At 58.7% G+C, this 17,857-nt stretch overlaps 3 protein-coding genes across 5 annotated transcripts; all 3 read left to right on the top strand.

The window, feature by feature from the left end:
• Positions 1-44: 44 nt before the first annotated feature.
• On the top strand, positions 45-4,722 carry TMEM82 (transmembrane protein 82). 2 transcript variants are annotated; one of them, XM_055001309.1, is made up of 6 exons: positions 953-1,107; positions 1,192-1,264; positions 1,538-1,712; positions 1,948-2,356; positions 3,053-3,240; positions 3,865-4,722. In XM_055001309.1, the coding sequence occupies exons 1-6, from the start codon at positions 1,014-1,016 to the stop codon at positions 3,964-3,966; spliced, it is 1,041 nt and encodes a 346-aa protein (XP_054857284.1). In that variant the 5' UTR covers positions 953-1,013; the 3' UTR covers positions 3,967-4,722. The 2 variants fall into 2 exon arrangements, with proteins under 2 accessions (XP_054857283.1, XP_054857284.1); XM_055001308.1 differs by lacking the exon at positions 3,865-4,722 and having other exon boundaries at positions 45-1,107; positions 3,053-3,225.
• Positions 4,723-6,137: 1,415 nt separating this feature from the next.
• FBLIM1 (filamin binding LIM protein 1) lies at positions 6,138-14,288 on the top strand. 2 transcript variants are annotated; one of them, XM_055001616.1, is made up of 8 exons: positions 6,138-6,249; positions 6,690-6,853; positions 7,188-7,369; positions 8,318-8,423; positions 8,581-8,750; positions 8,947-9,125; positions 9,416-9,533; positions 9,621-9,777. In XM_055001616.1, exons 1-8 carry the CDS (start codon positions 6,179-6,181, stop codon positions 9,681-9,683), a joined length of 1,053 nt encoding a protein of 350 aa, XP_054857591.1. In that variant the 5' UTR covers positions 6,138-6,178; the 3' UTR covers positions 9,684-9,777. The 2 variants fall into 2 exon arrangements, with proteins under 2 accessions (XP_054857591.1, XP_054857590.1); XM_055001615.1 differs by lacking the exon at positions 9,621-9,777 and adding an exon at positions 12,340-14,288 and having other exon boundaries at positions 6,142-6,249.
• A 1,553-nt stretch (positions 14,289-15,841) lies between these two features.
• On the top strand, positions 15,842-17,399 carry LOC129344845 (uncharacterized protein C10orf95-like). Its single transcript, XM_055001751.1, has 2 exons — positions 15,842-16,769; positions 16,894-17,399. Exons 1-2 carry the CDS (start codon positions 15,842-15,844, stop codon positions 16,944-16,946), a joined length of 981 nt encoding a protein of 326 aa, XP_054857726.1. The 3' UTR covers positions 16,947-17,399.
• Positions 17,400-17,857: the final 458 nt, after the last annotated feature.

Here is a 17,857-nt window from a genome sequence, read left to right as displayed (position 1 = left end):
CTGCTGTGGCTTCCACCCACACGCACGTTTTTTTCAGGGTACAGTTTTCAGAGCTCCCTGTTCTCCTGCCCCAGGGAGGGGGCTGGACTGCATTTTTGAAGCAAGTCATGTTTTCCTAAGCCTGTTTGCAAGCTAACACAGGAGGGTGGTGGTGAAGGATATAGGCTATGAGCCAGAAGACCCTGCCTTAGCTTTGGCCTGTGTCCTGAACCTTAGCCCTGCCCATCTGCAACGAAGGGTTCATGGCCCCTGCCCCCCCACCCCACCCCCGAGCTGTTGGAAGGCGTCTGGGCAGACCAAGTATGGGCCCGTAAATAAGTGCTACGTGGATACAAACGTGAAGGAAGACACAAAGGCGGGATTGCAATGCGAAGCGACTGTCGCTTTGCCCCTTTACCGCTACTTGTTCTCCACTGGGAGAAAGTGAAGTGGCTCGCAGTGCACGGGCATGCTCGCCCTTTGGCCTGGTATTTAGCCCCCTCCAGCTGACGCCAAATCGGGGGGGGGGGCACCCAAACCCGAGCTGAGCAGCCCCGCAATGCCTGCGCTGCACAGGACGGAGAATCGGCTGGAGGCGCCTGGAGCGCCATACGTGCGCGGCCATCCGGATGAGGCCTCGGGGCGTCCGGAGAGCGGCGCCCTGAGACCCTCGACGGGGCGGCGAGCCCCGCACCCCTCGGGCTCCCGGCCGCGGGCCAAGGCTCTCCCCTCGAGGGCAGGCGCCGCGGCCCCCTTCGAGCCTGCAGAAGCGTCGGGGGAGCGGCCCGCACTTTGGGACGCCGCAACGGCCAAGCGCCCCGGGGAGGGGTTTGCGTCGGGCCAGGGGCCAAAGCGGGGCTCGGCGCTGGCCCGGAGCTGCCCCGGGGGATCCCGCCGGCCTCGCCAGTCCGCAAAGCCCGGCGGGGCGGGGCAAAGGCGCTCGGCCCCAGCACGCGGCGCCCCTCGGCGGGAGGAGGCCGGCGCAGCTGCCCTTCGGACCCGCGGGGCGCCGAGCGGAGGCGAGCGCGGCCATCATGCCGGCGGGACTCCTGGCCTCCCTGGGCGCCTGGCTGCCCGCCGGCCCGAGCCTGGCCTGGGCGGCCGGCCTGGTGGACTCCTTCCTGCAAGGTGAGCGGCGGCGTGGGGCCGGCGGGCGGGCGGTGCCTGCTGCCCCCTGCGCGGCCGCGCTGAGCTCCGGGTCCTCCCTTGCAGGGCTGGTGGGAGCCTGCGGCGTGGCCGTGCTGTTCAGCCTGGCGAAGCTGCACCTCTACCTGCAGTGCCTCAAGTGAGTCTCCGCCGGAAGGGGGCCGGGCCGGGCGAGGGGCTCCGGGGCGGCGGGCGGCCACGACCGGGACGGCTGGAGAAGCACCCGGAACGCCGCCAAGGCGTTGGCGGGCCGGTGAGGGGAGCAGCGGCGGCCCGCCGGGGCCTCCGCCCGTCCCAGGCCGCGTCGGCAGGGAGGGCGTCCCGGAGCCTCTCCGGGTTCGGGGCCGGGCGGAGTCCGGAGCGGGCAAGGGCGGCTGATCCCGCCGCCTCGCGTGTCTTTCCTTTCCGGCAGCGACCCCGAGCGGCAGGCGGAGGCGGCGTCGGTCCGCGGCCAGTGGGCCCTCCTGGACGGGCTGCACGTGGCGGTGCTGACCGGGCTGCTGACGGTGGTGGGCGACCGCGTGGCCGCGCTGGTGGTGCTCGAGTTCTCCCTCCGCGCGCTCTCGGCGCTGCTCTCCCGCCGCCAGGTGCGTCCGCCCTCGCCCTCGCCCTCTCCGCTGCCGGGCTGGGGCGCGCCGGGCGGCCTCGGAGGCCCGGCCGAGCTTCCCCGGGGGGGGGGGGGAGGGCAGCGGCCGGAGGGGCTCCTCCTGGGGCTGCGCACGGCCGGCAGCGGGACTCGGGCGGCCCTTCCCGGCTGCGGCGCCTGCGCTGCCCCAGCCCAGCCCAGCCGCGCCGCCGGGCCTGACCGCTCTCGCTTCGCAGGGGCCGCCGGGCGGGCAGCTCCTCCTGCTCTGCCAGTACTCGCTGGGCTGCGGCCTCTCGTGCAGCCTGGGCTACCTGCAGGCGGGGGCGCCGCGCCGGACCTGGAACCTGCTGCTGGCCGCGGGCCTGGCCGCCCTCCTGACCCGCTACGCGTGGCGCTTGGCCCGCCACGTCTTGGCCATGTACGAGCTGCACTGCCAGGGGCGCTACTGCGGGGCCTGCCTCTTCCTGCTGGCCGCCTGGCCCGGCATCCCCCGGCTGCTGTGCAACGCCCTCGCCGTCACCTTCCTGGTGGCCGACCTGGCCGCCGTGGCCCTCATCAACCGGGACTTCCTCACCACCTCGGAGGCCATCCGCTTCTGGACCCCGCTGACCATCTGCTACACGCTTCTGGTCATCTACATGCAAGGTGGGGCTCCCTTCTTTCCCTCCCCACCCCACCCCCGGACTTTTGGGGCCCTTGTAGCCAGCGGGCTTTCCCCTGATTTCTCAAATCTGCACTGTTAGCAAATGGTTCAATTGCTGATGTTCCTCATCCTGAGAAGCTGGAATGTTTCTGAAGGCTCCATGACCGCAGTGCAGCTCCACAAAGGGCTGAACAGGCAGTTTTCAAGAGACCCGTGGAGAGAGGCAGGCATCCATGATATGTTCTAAATAGCCATTATCTGTTTGTACGGTTTGGGGTGGAGAAGGGTTAGGAGTTCAGTCAAGTGTATTTTCAGGGGAAGCACTGTTGGGGTTTCCCACCCCACCCCGCCGCACGGGAATCCATGTAGGCAGCACAGAACCAGCCCTGATGAAAGGCGTTTCTCAGTAGCTGCTAGTTAGAACTTGAACTTGTGGTGTTTTCGGGGCAGAACCACATTTATCCCCCCATGAGCTCTGATGGCCTGCAACCCACTGACCTCAGGCGTGTGGGCAACCTTTGCATGCCCCTGGCAGAGTGGACTCCAGTCCACAGCAGCTCTTGCAGGCAGGAAAGGGTCTTCTGCCTCAAAAGTGCCCCGCCAGGCCTCCTCCTGTCTGCGGTAACGGCCTTCGAGGCCCGCCCTCTGGACTGGCTCTGGTGCCCTGACGGCTCTTCTCTTGCTTGGCTGGACGGCAGAAGAGCAGCGGCAGAACCCCCGTGAGCAGATGGTCTACCAGACGGTCTTTGTGAGGATGGGGGGCCTGTTGGTCCTGCTGATGACTGTGGGCAGGTGGACGGACATCCTGAACGTCTTGATCTCGCTGACGGGGGAGGTCTGGTGCCTGCTCCGGACAGGAGCCCTGCTGGAGATCTGCAGGAAGCAGGTAAGGGAGGGCTGGGCAAGAACTGGGGGGAGGAGCCTAGAGGGAGGTGGGTACAGAGGCCCCTCTGGTGAAGGGCAGCTGCTGCAAGCTCAAGAATATGGGGGTCGCCATGCTGGACTCAGCCAGCGGCCTGCCACCTTGGCTTGGTTTGCCTGCCCCGCAAACGCGGCATTCTGTGATAACCTGGGCGGGGAGGGTGTCACCCTGTAGCAAGCCTGGCTGCAGCCGCAGTATGACAGGGCTGCCTGCCTCTGCCCAGGCCATGGGGGTCTCCCCAGTAGGATCTGAGCCGCCAGCAGGGGCAGAAGCGGAGGCAACGGGTGAGCAAACTGGCACCCTTTGCCACCAGCCTGGCCTCAGCCTAGCAGCCCTGGAGGGGGGCTCTTCAGCCGGCTCCTGGCTGCCAGCAACCCGTGAGAACTTGCCTGTAAGCCACAGGGTTGGGAGCCCCCCCCCCCGTAGCAATCACCCCTTTGGGCTTCCCTTGGCAGCCAGTGGTTCTTCTGGAGGTCCCGTTCCTGGCCCCTGTGAATTCGCCTCCCTAAAGCAAGTAAAGTGTGGAAAGAGTTCTGTGGGGCACAGAGACGCTTTCCAGAATCTAATATTTCTTGGGGGGGGGTTCAGGATTTTTCTCAAAGACTCTCCCACTTGGCTTCTGCTCCTCGGCGACCCATAAATCAGCATGAAGACCACCTCTCCAAGGCCTCAGCAGCAGCCCCGTCCTGAAGCCGAGGAAGGCCGGGCATCCTGTGATTGTGAATGAATGGCAGACTCAGATTTTCCAGGTCTCGGACCCCAATCTGCTCTCAGCCACAGACCCTTTGGGACCCCTTTTCCTGTTTCCAGCAAGGCAGCAGTGATAGTGTCTCAGGTACGAATGCCAGTGCCTTCTTGAGACCGGACTGCAATGCTGCACGTGCTGTGTGGATGCTGCATGCCCCCCATCAAGCACCTTGTGGATTCTCTGCACTGGGGCTCCATGGGAGAGGAGGCCCCCTCACTTTCTGGTGCTGCCCACTGTAATAGTGGGGGCTTCCCCACTGGCCCCGACTATGGCTGTCGCTTTCCTGAGATGCACCCACATGACATCTGGACTGGCCGCTCCCCTTGGATTCTGCCTGTTCCATGGGCAAGCTTCGCCTCCTGGGCTTTGCAAGGTGCTCCCTCTTGCCTCTCGCCCAGAAAGGGGCCATTTGCCTGGCTGCAGGCCCCTGCCCTTCCCCTCTTTTTCCGGGCTGGACCTGGCACAGTAGAGCTGCTCGCTCCTGGGCGGGCCCTCTCCAAAAGACCCAAAGCCAGGGCTGCATGCATTGGAGGGACCCCTGCCTGGTCCCCTCTGGGTCATGGATGCAGCCCAGCCTGCACATGCCTTGTGTGGCCACCTGTGCCTTCGGTCGTAGCCTGAATGTTGCTGTTCTTGAGGCCTCACCCTGCACCTTTTTATAAGTAATCGTGGGAACTAATAAAATCATGAAACCTTGATGCCTGGCACACTGCTTGCGTTTCTTCTTAATGGAACAGGTGAATGGAATTCCTTTGGCAGTGGGAGGGCAGAATCTCTATCTCAGGGGACATGGGCATTCTGGCCCCTTAGGGGAGATGGTTGTATGCCCAGGCCCATCAGCAGTGCCAGGCCCTGGGTACAGCTACCTGGGTAGGCTGCTTGGTGCCCTGGCTTGACTTGGGGCTAGCTGTGCAGCTGCCAGCAGAGGGCATGCCTTGGGTAGCTGCCACTTCTTTGGCATGGACCAAACTTCAGTGTGAATCCCGCTTTGCCAGGGGACCGTTTGGGCTGTGTGTGGAAGGGGGTAGACAGCCTTGATCTGTAACAGCAACAAGGACGGGGCTGCAACTTCTGGGGGGAGGGCACTTGGAACCGGAGGAGCTGTTCCAAACCCCTCTGTAGCACAGCACAGGTTGAGCAGGGACCTGCCCGCAACACCGGCTTCATTTTGGGCCTTGGCAGCTGGCAAGACTTGCCAAGCCCAAAAGGTGTGTGTGACAAAGGCTCTTTTCTCAGCTACGAAGTTACCAGGCTCACCTGCCTGCCCTGGACAGCAGCCTCAGGAGGAACCTCGGGACTGGCTGTGGCCGGGCAGCAGTGCCAGAGGCTCAGCGGGAGGGCACATTGGTCCCTGCCCCAGTTCTGGGGCTTGTTCTGCTCCGCTTTGGGTTGTTAGACACCCCCCTAGAGGCGGGCAGGATGATTACGCCTTCTACCTTTTCGTAAAAGGCCTTGTCGGCTATGAAGCTCCTTGCTTTGTCTGGGAGGGGAGTGGCCAAGAGCCCGCTGGCCTCTGCTCTGGGCAGCCCCGGCAAGGCCCAGCTGGGAAGCTAAGCAGGGTCGGCCTTGGTTGGTGCTTGGGAGGGAGGCCCCGGAGGAGGGCCAGGCAGGGGCAAACCACACCCGACGGTCTCTGGCCTTCGCAGCCCCAGCAGGGGCGGCCAAAGGGCAGGTCTGCCTCGAGGGCGCTCTCCGCCGCCACCAGGCCGGCCAGCCGCGGGGCTTCTCCTGCCGGGGCTCTGCCTGGGCCTGGCGCCGCTGTCCCAAGAGGCGGCCTGGGGCCGGCCTGGCTCTCTTCCCCGCAAGCGCCCCCCCCCCCCCGCCGCGGCGCATCCGGCTGAGCAGTCCCGTTTGCCCGCCCCCCTGCCGGGGAAGCGCTTCCCCCTCCCGGCCGAGCCGCGCTTGGCCCTGCGGAGGGCGGTGAGGCAGGCCCGGAGCTCCCCCCTCCTCCCCGGAGGGCTGACCCAAGGCGCGCCCCAGACAGGAAGGAGGACGCCCGGGGCAGAGTCCGACGCCTTTCGCGGGCCAGGCAGGGCCGCGCCCGGCGATGCCGCAGCACGTGGCCGGGAGTTCCGCGGGAGGGGCGGGCGGAGTTCCGCCTCCCGGCGAGGGCAGGTAGCGGCCCGCTCGGCGCCCACTCCCGCTTCACCTTTTATGGAGACGGCCGGGCAGGGGGCGGCGGCAGCGGCGAGGCTCCAGTGGAGGCCGCCGCTCGGCACACGCAAGTAAGCTCCGCCGGGGAGCTCCGGCCCGCGTGCGCCCTGCCCGGCGGCTCCGGCCGCGCCGCGCCGCGCCGGAGCCTTCCCTTCCCGGGAGAAGCGTGCGGCTCTCCGGCTCGGGCTCCTGAAACGCCGCGCCCTCGGCCGGAGCGCTTCCCGCCGTCGAGCCCGATCGGGCGCCCGGCCCAGGGGGTGCCTGCCTGCCTGCCTGCCTGCCGGCGCCTCTCGGTGGCCCGGGGCTCGCGGCGGGGCCGGGCCGGCTTGCCTCTGGGGTGCAGCTTGTGCCGCGGGGAAGCGAGCCGGCTCCGGGGCCGCCTGGCCTGGCTGTGCGCGCTTGGGGAGCCGCCTTTGCAGCCTGCCGGGCTGCGGCGAGCGCGCTGCGGGCGGCCTCCTGGCGCCTGGCCTGCGACTCGCTCGGGCAGCCGCTCCTCTCTGCCTCCCCGCAGGGCGAAGATGCTGCCGCTGCCGGCGGAGACGCGGCGCCGCTCCACGCTCTTCATCCGGCTGGCGCCCCCCGGGAGGGCTCCGCTGGCGAAGGACAGCCTGAGAGGCCCGCGGAGCCCCCGCCGCCCCGCCGCGCCCGAGCCGCCGCGCCCCTCGGCCAGCGGAGGTGAGCGGGGCGGCGGGCTCAGCGCTTTCTCGCGGGCGGGGCTCGCCTGCAGCCGGCCAGGGCAGAGCTGCGAGGGCGGCGGCGGCGGGCGCAGCTGCAGAGGGCCCGGGGCTCGCCGCCCCGAAGCCGGGCCAGCCCAGGCGATCAGCCGGGAGGGAGCCAAGGCGGAGGGGCTCCCGGGAGGGCTCGGGGCTCCTCCAGTTGGCCTGGCCTGGGTGTGCCCCCCCCCGCCTGCCCGGCCCGGCTTCTGGGCACGGGGTGCGGCCCCCTCGGCAGGAGGGAAGGCTGCGGCTGCGGGTGTTCGCTCAGCAGCGGGGGTCTTTCTGTGTTCCAGGTGGCGCTGCGTTCTCCTCTCCTTCCTGCGGGCCCAGCAGTCCGGTGGAGCCTGCCCCGGGGGCTGCCGCCGCCGCTCCGCCGCCGCCGCCGCCGCCGCCGCCCTCTGCCCCCGCCTGGGTGGAGCCCTTTGTTCCTGCTGCCCCGAACGCGAGGGGGGCTTGGCCAGCCGCAGCCCCACAGGTGATCTTTGGAAGGGCCCTTCCCCAGTGCCCCTTGCTGAACCGAGGAATAACGCCTTTGGCTGCACCAGACCCCCCCCCCGCAATGGTCTCCTCCGCAGGGCCTCGGGCCAGGAAAGCACTTTCTCAAATCCTTCCAAAATGGCAGGGAACTATGCCAGGGGGAGGGAGGTTCGTGGTCACAGAGGATCCAGAAATCTTCTCTTGAGAGTTAGTTGCAATTTAAGTTGTCCTGGTTTCTTTTAGCTCAAAACCCTTTTCCTTCTGCGGGGGAAGCCTGCTCCTTCCCGTCCTCCTGCTCTGGCCTTTGCTGCCATGTTGACTAGCGCAGGATTAGATTTCTGCCTTCATTTCACACTGCTAAAGGAGGGGGCCTTCCCTGGCCAGCCTTTTTGCTCCCTCCCTTACCTGCATCAGAACCCCGAGAGGCATCTTCTGCCCCAGGGCCCTTGGCAATACTGCAAAGCATGCTGGCACCCAAGGAGGAGGCAAGTCTGGCCACAAACACAAGGGTTTGCTCTTTCTGACGACTTTCCGGGGCCTTGGGCAGAAAAGGCAGCTCCCTGATACCAGCTGCTTCAGATACTTTTTAAAAAACTAGAGACGCCAGGCACTGGACCCGTGGGCCTGGGCACTGTCTCCCGTGCCCCTGGGATGGGCCACAGCTTAGCAGTGGGGCAGATGCTTTGCATGCCGAAGGTACTGGGGTCAGTCTTTGGCATCTCCGGTGGACATCTTTCTGTCAGCAAGACGAGGGGAGATCTCTGCCTCAGAGCCTGGAGCATTGCTGCCATTCCACGGCCGAGCCCTGAGGATAAGGGGCAGTGGCCTGGTTCCGTACAAAGCAGCAGCGTTGCATGCCCCTGCATGTCCTGATGAAACAAGGACCTCCAAGCACCGTTTTTGCCATGTTCAGCCTGCTTTGCCTCCTTTTCTTTTTGCATTCCAGACCTCTTCCGCATTTCCAGCAGACCTAAGACACACTCGCATTCCATCTTCCAGCCTTGGTCGGGCTGGGGAGACCGAGGCGCTGGTGGAGAGGGCTGTTTCTCCAGGTGGGAATAAAAGCAAAGCATTAAGCAGGGCAGGGTGGGGGGTTTCTGATTTCCAAGGACCTCTAAATGGCGGACACTCCTCAAAGGTCTTGTGTCCTGGCCCAGGAATGCAAACTCCCACAGCGCAAAACCTGGTGTGATCTCCTCCTCCTCCTAGACATCTGTGCCTTTTGCCACAAAACCATCTGCTCCTGGGTTCCTGCCATCCAAGCAATGAACAAGCAGTACCATGCGGAGTGTTTCCTGTGCCGGGTGTGCCACTCTGCCTTGGCAGGACAGCCCTTCTTCCAGAAAGAGGGGCGGCCTTTGTGTGCTGCCTGCTACAAGGTAAGTGGGCCTGTTGTCCCATAGTAGTTGGTTTCCAGGCAGTGGCTCTTCAAAGAGGGAGGCTGCTTCTGGGGCAGCTGGTGAAGATGCACGCCTGCACGCTAGGCAGGACAGAGGAATATGCCAGCCATCCCCAGTATCAGGCCCTTCAAGTTACCTCCGACTTTGCCTCTTTGGGCTCACCCTCCACCCCCAGAACACCCTAGAGAAGTGTGCCAAGTGCCAGGCTCTCATCCTGGACCAGATCGTGCGGGCCGTGGGCAGCAGATACCATCCCGAGTGCTTTGTCTGTGTGGAATGTGACCGGAGCATTGTGGAGGAGTCCTTTGCAGTGGATGAGGAGGGTGGAGTGCATTGCCTTGACGACTTTTACAGGTACCGGGTTTGTCTGCCTGGGGTCCCCGTTGTCTAAAAGTGAGCACGTACGTTTAAAATTTGTTTTATATTCTCTTCCAACTACACTCTTGGAGTGATTTATGTAAAAACTCGTAGAACCATGTTTTTTAAAAAGTCCTTTTTCCTTAAGAGGAAAGAGAAAAAAGGAGTAACTCAGGGGAATGGGAAAATAATTGTGAACGGATTCTTGAAGCATGCCTGAAGATTTTTTAAAGATAAGACGCAGTATGAAAGACAGGGAAATTGCAACCCACACACCTACTTTTCAGGAAGTTTGCATACATGTGCAGTGCCTGTGAGAAGCCCATTACTCCCAGCAAAGAGAGGGACAGCTACAGGATCGAGTGCCTGGGACGAAGCTTCCACGAAGACTGCTATCGCTGCCAAGTAAGTGGGGTGTCAGGGAGGCCTGGAGGCCCGCGTGCTTGGGGAAGCGCACGCTTTTTCAAATGCGAAATCTCAACCATCTTTTAGGCGTCAACCAAAATGGGAAATACTGTGTGTGAGGTATCACTTGGGAGGCTGCTTGTCTTGTAGCCATTTGAAGAGAAGTTTTGCAGGATGCTGTAGACCTACCAAAAATTTAGTCCACAACTTTCCCTTCCTGTAACATCAGTGTTATAGTAATTGATAAAATAAAAAAGTAGATACAAACTGCAGTTTTTTCCTTGGGTCCTCATGTTGTTTCTAGATTTTTTTTAACTGAAGGTATCTATATGCCAATTTTCCAGATACCTGTTGGAAGCAGCTTCTGAGAGGAACAAAAAATCACAACAAAGTTAAATGCGGAAAGACTATAAACAGAGCACAGGAAAAAGAGCCTCCCCTCCTTTTTAGCAGCATAAAAGCACATACAACATAAACTAGCATAAATCTAAATGCATGTGTTATGTTCCTGTAAAAAAAACAACCCTAGAAAAGCAAGAAAATGAACAAAAATTTCCTTTTATTTCAACCAATCCACTTGACCAAAAAACCCTCATTGGTTAATTTTACAGATTTTTTTTTAAAAAGCTGGCTTTTAAATGAGTTCTCTTAAATGACTTTGAGCCTGGAAAAAGCAGTTTGTGCACTTTTAAATATAAACTTCCTTGTATGTATTTAGGGAAGGACTGGATGTTGAACATGGGTGAGATTGCTGCCGACGGTCCTTTGGCCCAGCCGTCCCTGCTTCCCCCCCCCGCCCCCGCCCCGCCCCTGAGCAGTGTTGGCCATTCTGTGTCAGCTGGCCTCACCCTTGAACGTGGCTGCTGGCTGCACACCACCTCAGGGCCCCCTTCCTTTCTTGGCGACACCTCGACGTCGACCTGGTCTCTCTTTCCCGTCCGGGTTCCATCACGGTTTTCGCTGGGCGGATGCAGACGAGCCCCAAGTGGCTTTTCTTCTCCTTGGCTAGTGGTGTCTCCCCACCTCTCTTAAAGTTATTTTTTAACAGGAACTTCCTCAGTGGACTTCTCTCTCCACTGTGTTGTATGACACTCCAGTTCCATTTCTCTTTCTCCTGTTATTTTTAAAATATTCCTTTTATCTTCGTGGTTATGTCACGATCTATTGGATGTTGTTTTTACTGGCTACCGAGTGGCTAAAGGAAATGTAGTATTTCCACGCATCGCCGTTCGGCCGTTCGGCCGCTGTTTTACTCCACCGGCCGGCTGGGGACCCCGCCCCCCGCCCCCCGCCCCCCAGTCAGTAATTCTCCTCTCCATCCTTCTCCCGCCCAGGCCCTTTCAGAGGGTCCCTCTCTGCTGCCCTCAGCAGGCTGCTAACAGAATTGCAAGCTGATAGCCAAGAGGAAGAGCAAAGGAACCAAACTGCCTTCTTCAATTCCGCCAAGGGTAGCGGGGATTCTGAAAATCTCCCTTGTTAGAGATAATCTCAGGTATTTTGATATACACGAGCCAAAGCTGGAGTCTTTGTTCATGGCTGCAAAGATGAAATAACTCAAATTTGAAGGGGGAGATAAAATTTTATCTTAAGTTATATGAACAATCAAAGGATACAATAGGTGGTAAAACTTGAGTCGAAGAGCAAACGACTACAGCATCTGAGCATAGGAAAACCAAAGGCGTAAAGATGCAACCCTCTTTCCCTCAGTAGGTCCAGGTTTCTCGTTTCTACTCTGTCAGCCTCAGCCTGCCGTCTCCAGCATTCCTGTTTTATAAAGCTCATCTCCAAGAATGGCTCCTTTCCTCTCCAGGGGGGAGCATCTTCCCCCTGCAACCCCCCAAGACCACTCCAACTGTAAACTCGCCATGGAGAGAACGTTCTAGTAACTGCTACCCCTGCCAGCCCACCCATTATGTCTCTTTGAGTTGCCTTCAGTCACTTATATTATCAAGGCCATGACTGCTACAGTCTTCCAACTACCCGAAAAAGTTGTTTGAGCTACCCCTGGACATTCACAGAATGTAAACCGAAGATTCACAAAGCCAAGGGGGAAATTGCTACAGATACTTGGGTGAAGTGTCCCGTCATCACACAAGGCAGATTTTGTCCCTTCACTCTCCTGATAGTCTACCCTGCTCATTAAGAACCAAGGCAGATTACACAGCATTGCCCACGCAATCAACAGCTGGTACATTCAATAAACAACGTAATAGGATATGCAGAGCAGAAATTTGGACACTTAATCAACCCCTGAAATTTACCGAGATGGAAGAACTTGCCTATTTCTGCCTTCTTTCCCCCAAAAACCATATTTTGATATGAACCTCCAAAACCTTCCCCCTTCTGCATTACCAGCCCCCCTCACTTTCTACTGTGGTCCATTTTAGTGCCTAGACAGGCCTGGATTTGGTTTGCCCACAACTCCCCTCGCTAGTGATGTACCAGAATGCAGCTTTGCCAGACTGAAAGTAAAAACACGTCGGAGTTTTTTAGAACAAGTATTGAACATATAAATAAATGCAGTGGGGTAAAGCTAGGCTTTGTTGACAAATGTAAATATCTTTAAATTAGCATTTTTCTTGAAGTCACAGATGTGGAAGTGCTTTGGGCCGTGACACAGCTGATTCTATGTGCTGTAACTGCCCCCCGTGCAGCTGAACTTTGCAGCTGATCTGGGTTTAATGCATCATTTCCCCCAGGGAAAAGCAGTGTGTGTGAATTCTGGCATGTGGAGGGGAGCGCTTGAGCATTTGCAACGCTTTCTCTGGGGGTCCCGAGTCAATCCTTGATTTCCTTTATGCTGCAGAGCTGCCGGGTCCTGCTGTCCCCAGAACCTACGGACGATGGCTGCTACCCTCTAAATGGCTGCCTCTTTTGCAAATCTTGCCACGTCAAGCAAAAAGAATGATCCTGCTGAGCAAATGAGGCACAAGCATCTTTCTTGGGTCTGCAGCAGACGGGGTGTGCGGACCAAAGGAGCCAGCATGGCGGGTTTCCACATTCTGACCTCACGTTTCATCTCGTTTTCTCCCATCTGAGCCTTTTTCTTCTTTTGTTTTAGAGTTTAATTTTGGGGCGGAGCATAACACACTGGGCAGTCATGAGATTTGATGCTGGAGACCTGTGGGGCACAGTGAAAGAAACCTTCCCTGCCCCTTTACCTCCCAGAAAGCTTGCTGCAGCTGCTGGCTACAAGTCCACAACTGGTACATGCCTGCCTGTCATGGGCTGGGTGGGGGGAGGCTTGGCTGGATTCTGAAAGGGTGGTGATTTTATGTGCTGGAAGGTAAAGTCCAAAGAGGGACAGCTTGTGAACTTCCACTGATTGGACATGAGCTGTGTCTTCAAAATGCCACTAAAGAGGTGGGTAAATCTATCCGCAGTTCAGAGTCCAGTTGCAAGTCTCGCTCATCCGCCTCCTCCAGTTCAGGGAGAATCCATAGTGCAGTGTCACTTCATGCTGTACAAATGGCAAATGCAGCTTGCACAACAAAGACCTCAGCAGATAAGAGGTCACCAGAGGGAGCAACTGCATCCGTACCTCAGTCACAGATTTCCTCAGCCACGGGAAGGGCAGCAAAACACTTGAAAAATAAAGGTGCTTGACGAGTGGCTGTCTCCCCCTTCCTCCGCTCCGTCTGGCAGGGAAATCAGCCTGCACCCCCTTTTCAGCTCGGGGCAGGAATTTCAGTTAGCCTAAAGAGAGAGGAGGACCCTTGGTGAGAACGAGTCAAGAAATCGCTGCAACAAGTCTTGGGGATGCTTTTCATGCTTCTGAACAAGCCTGACAGTCGGCGTTCCCTACTAGCATCCTCCAGGTTGTGATCAAAAGATAAAAGGAATGGAGGAAGGAGGGGAGGCAAAAAACGTGCAGGGGTGAGGTTGGCTTCACGTCCCCAGGGCTAAGCTCCAGGAGCGGGTGTGAAGGCCAGGACTTGTGTGAGGGAAGAATGAAAAGGGGGCTCCTTGTGAGCAGATCCACCACAAACGAGGTTTCCCGAGCAACCCCACACACCTGGGCAGGGGCCTTCAGGGCAAAGGGAACACTTGTACTGGACCCTGATGTCCCGTCGTTATCGATTCAGAAATTATTTTCGCTCCCCCACCACTCACTCCTATTCTCATTTTTGCTTCGAGTTCTTAGGTTTACTGAAAAGTTTGCTGTAAAGCAAGAGTGTGCACATATACAGAATGCATTGGCAAAAATGGCTGCCTAGTTTTGTTTTTTTAACTATGTATGCTTCTCATGCCAAAGTCTCTTCTTCCATCAATGCTTCTTTTCTCCATAAGGGGGCAGCACAGATGCCTCAATCGTATTCTCCTGACGGAGGCGGGCAGGCGAGGCTTCTCCCTCTGCCTCTTTGCTGTATTTCGCATATTGAGCGGCAGATTTCATCCTGGCGAATCCTGACTCTTTTGGTTTGAAACTGCCATCTATGATGTCCAGTATCACATCTCAAACTTGAATTTAAAATTTTTTTTACTGCACAAATCGAATAAACTGCTGAAAACAGAGAAGGTGTAAGGTTATGCAGTATCCTTCTCAGAAATCTCTTGAGACCTTTAAAATCTTTTTTGAGTCTGCCCCTTTCATTTTTCTTTTTATATCGGTCTCTCTTCTACTACATTAAAAGATGGAAGAAGCGGTTTTAGAAATTGCTGTGCCTGGGACCTTTTATTACAGATGTCCCCAATGATAATTGTGGTGTGTGAAAATAATTTTTAAGGAAAAATATTAAATTTTAATATGTATGAGCTCTCTCTCTTTTTAGGCTGGGTAATATATGCATTATGGGCAAATGAATAAAGGATCATATATTGCCACTGGGTAATTAGTGGATTAAACCAACTGTATGTGTAAGGGCTACACTGCGGGTGGGGTGGGGGGCAATTATGCTAGGTAGCATCCCAGAACTTTAGCTGTTCCCTCTGTAGCCTCGGTAAGTGTCATCACTGCTATAAAGAAAAGCAGGGGACCAGTGCTGCAAATTATACAAGAAGTTATTAATACTTTCAAAAACAGACCCCAAGTGCGTGCGTGCTCTCTGGCTCAGATTAGAAACTGCACAACCAGAGCCATCCTAAACAGAGAGCCCCTTTGACGACCACGAGGTGCAATACTTCCGAGGATGTTCTCTTAAGGTCCCTAATTTATTCCCCGTTTGACAGGCTGCTCAGTCATCTTTCACTGAAATTGTATTATTTATTGATAGTCCACCTTTCCCACTGAGACTCAAGGTGTATCACACAGTGCAAGTCAATACGAGCGGCTTTATTAGCCATCATTTTTCTCTACTGTCAATCAATTCTCATTCCCCTTGACGTAATGATTTCAGATGCAATATAATCCGTTGCAACCCGAGCATTTTCTGCTTGCCCTGCTCTGTTAGCCGCTCCTAAGAATACTCTCTGCAGCGCTGGGGTCAGCAGGTTCCTTGTTCCCCATTCAGCAACCGGGGCCAAATACGCCTGTGCTGCTGGTGAGGCGGACCCGGCGGGGCCTCAGGTGTTGGGTCAAGGGCCTTCTTTTAAAGGCCGTCCCCCTTTGAGGCGTTCCGGCTGTCTTGAGAAGAAAACCCAGCCAGTCTTCCCTCGCCTGCTCTAACGGGGTGTCTGAACTGGGCTGTGGGACTTCACGGCTGACTCTGCCTGGGGGAGGCAGGCACAGGAGGGAGCCCTCAGGGAAGGCGGGCTCGCCCCTTCCTCACACTTGAACAATTGGGGGGGGGCGGACGGACGGACGGAGGGAGGGGGCGTTTCACCAGCGGCAGCCAGGGAAGCTGCCCCTGCTGGCCCGCTGCCGGCGCCCAGAGCAGCTCCCCCAGGGCCTGCTCCGGATTGCTACCGTGACCCTCGCGCGCCACTCGGTCCCCTTCGCGCGGTGCGCGGTGCGCGGGGACAACCAGTTGCTCGGCTGAACTCGAAGGCGCGACTTGCCGCCCGTTCCGGCTGCCTGTTTGGTTGTAAGCCTCGCGTTCTCTTGGGCGGCCTCTTGACGGCCCTTTGCCGTGCAGGCCCGGCCCCCCGTTTAGCCCCCTGCAGCCCCCCGAGAAGGGAGCCGGCGAGGCAGAGCATGGGGGCCACGAGGCGCGGGGAGGGGGGCGCGCGCACGGCCCGCCTCTCGGGGCAGCTCCGCCACTCGGCCTTCGGAGCCCCTCGCCTCCCCGCAGCCGCGCTCTCTGCGGAGCCTCGAGGCCGCCGGGCGGGCGCCCCCAAGGCCGCCCCGGCTGAGGCGGCGCCCCTCCTCGGCGGCCGGAGAGCGCCTCGCCCGCCACAAAATGGCCGCCCGGCGGCGCAGAGGCCACAAAATGGCGCCGCGGAAGGGCCAGAGGGGCGCCGGGGAGGGAGGGCCGCGCCGGGGAGGGCGCCGGCCTCTCGCGGAAGGGCCTTCCGAGGGGGCCGGGCGGGCGGGCGGGCGGCCCAGGTGCAGGAGCCCCGCCAAGTCCCCGGGAGACGGCCCACTGCGGGGCCCCCTTCCCGGCAGGGATCCGGGCGAGCGGCCGCGGCGCTCCTGGGAGAGGCGAACGGAGGCGCCGGTTTCCCGCCGCCTGAAGGGAGCGGAGCGAGTCCGCCCGGCCCGCGGCCAGCCCTGCGCGCAGCAGCCGCTCCGCGGGAGCGCCTTCCTCGGCCCGCCCTCCCGGCCCGTCCCGGCGGCTTTTCCGCCGGGCGCGTCGCTGGGGGCCGCCGCCCGGGGCGGGTCTCTGGCCAGCGGGAGATGCGGCGCAAGCAGCGCCCACCGCCCCAGGCAGCCCCGGCGGAGCCCGTCCCGTCCCGCCGGTCCTGCCAAGCGGGCGCCGCTCGGGCCGCTGGAGGGCTTCCTTTGCAGGCCCGGCTGCGCGGAGGGGCTGCCCGGCAGGCAGCGCCGGGCCCTGGCCTTCCCGGGAAGCCGCCCGCGTCGCCCAGGCAGTGCCTCCTGCCGACCGCTGCGTTGGCCCGCCGCATCGGGGCAGGTCAGGAGGCCGCAAGGAGCGGCGCGGCTGCCCTGCTCGCGGCGCGCCCTTCGGGCTCGGGAGGCCGCGGAGGGCTCCCTGCCAGCCTCGCGGCGCTTCGCTCTCAGTTCACCGGCAGAGACTAGGCTCGCGGTCCCGCCATCCGTGTGGGTCTTTGCTCCGCAGACGGTATTCGTGTTGCGCACTTGTGACACGTGTGCCACATGTCACCCCAGGACCTCCTTTTGGTTTACCTGCAGCCTTGACACCTGGGCAACCTGCTGCCACTCTGGAGGCGGCAGTGGAGGTCAGTATCTGCTTCCGTAGGAATTAATACCATGCGGAGCCCATTCAGCGCAGAAGGCGAACATTTTTATTACATGTGTTTGTTTAAAATGTTTATGATCCCACCTTGTCGCCTTCAACTCCAGTTATGAAGACAAAACAGTCTGAAACAGAAGCCCTGTGGCACCTGAACAACTAACTGGATTTATTCTGGCATGGATTTTTGTGAGTCGCAGCTCACATCTTCTTGTACTCTGACTAATGAACACTTGTGCTGGAATGTATGTATGTAGGTATGTACGTATGTATTTGCCTTTGCATACCCCTCCAATATATATATATTTGCATAGCTGTAATTTTAATGATAATATATAGTAATTTTATAATTTTAATGACATTTATGTATGTTTAAATTGTGTTGTTATCCGCCTTGAGTCCGCTGGTGTGGGGAGGGCGGAGTATAAATCCAAGAAATTAAAGTTTGTAAGGTGCTGATGGACTGTTTTGTTACCATAGACCAACACCGTTCCTCTTCTGAAACAAACATATAACTGACCATCCACAGGATAAAAACACAGCCAGATCTGCCCAAATTGCTTACGTTCCACCAATGCCCCCTCTCTGGCTATCCATTCTAGAGGACAGCACGAACCCCAGGAAGGGCCGTAACCTTAGTGTTGCCAACAGATCATCTCAAGAGAGGGCACCATCAGGGGAAGGTTCTCTGAAGAATAGTTGGTCTGCAATATTGTGTTACTCAGAAATTATTCCTTCCAGTATGTGGTCAAATCCACATTACTCATTCTAAGTCGCATGTTCCCCGCATTCCCCACGCAATCCCGAGAGCCGGTCACATTACCTCATTAAACAGACGCATTTCATTCGCATTTCTCCCGAATATGTGGTCACAGGTTTTCAACGGGAGTTTCACGGTGGCCGTGAACGGGCCAACGCGCAATTTACGTGGTTTTTTTAAAAAACCACCCCCCTTCCTGTCTCTCCGGCCGTTCTGAGAGTTCCTATTGGCTGATTCAACTTGCAAGTGCTCCGTAGTCTGCAAAAGACTGTTTTTGACTTCATAGCATTGGATTTATTGATTATGCTGTTTCT

This window comes from Eublepharis macularius, chromosome 17 (assembly GCF_028583425.1).
Source record: "Eublepharis macularius isolate TG4126 chromosome 17, MPM_Emac_v1.0, whole genome shotgun sequence".
NCBI classification, from domain to species: Eukaryota; Metazoa; Chordata; class Lepidosauria; order Squamata; family Eublepharidae; genus Eublepharis; species Eublepharis macularius.
This window is presented reverse-complemented; position numbering and strand designations above follow the sequence as displayed.

Bases quoted from the DNA above. Each gene is read 5' to 3' on its own strand.
- FBLIM1 (XM_055001615.1), top strand. From the start codon at position 6,179: ATGGAGACGGCCGGGCAGGGGGCGGCGGCAGCGGCGAGGCTCCAGTGG. The intron at 6,250-6,689 runs GTAAGCTCCGCC...GCCTCCCCGCAG, and splicing joins CCGCCGCTCGGCACACGCAA to GGCGAAGATGCTGCCGCTGC. The intron at 8,751-8,946 runs GTAAGTGGGCCT...CTCCACCCCCAG, and splicing joins TGTGTGCTGCCTGCTACAAG to AACACCCTAGAGAAGTGTGC.
- TMEM82 (XM_055001308.1), top strand. From the start codon at position 539: ATGCCTGCGCTGCACAGGACGGAGAATCGGCTGGAGGCGCCTGGAGCG. The intron at 1,108-1,191 runs GTGAGCGGCGGC...CCTCCCTTGCAG, and splicing joins GGTGGACTCCTTCCTGCAAG to GGCTGGTGGGAGCCTGCGGC. The intron at 1,713-1,947 runs GTGCGTCCGCCC...CTCGCTTCGCAG, and splicing joins CGCTGCTCTCCCGCCGCCAG to GGGCCGCCGGGCGGGCAGCT.
- LOC129344845 (XM_055001751.1), top strand. From the start codon at position 15,842: ATGGCGCCGCGGAAGGGCCAGAGGGGCGCCGGGGAGGGAGGGCCGCGC. The intron at 16,770-16,893 runs GTCAGTATCTGC...CTTCAACTCCAG, and splicing joins CTCTGGAGGCGGCAGTGGAG to TTATGAAGACAAAACAGTCT.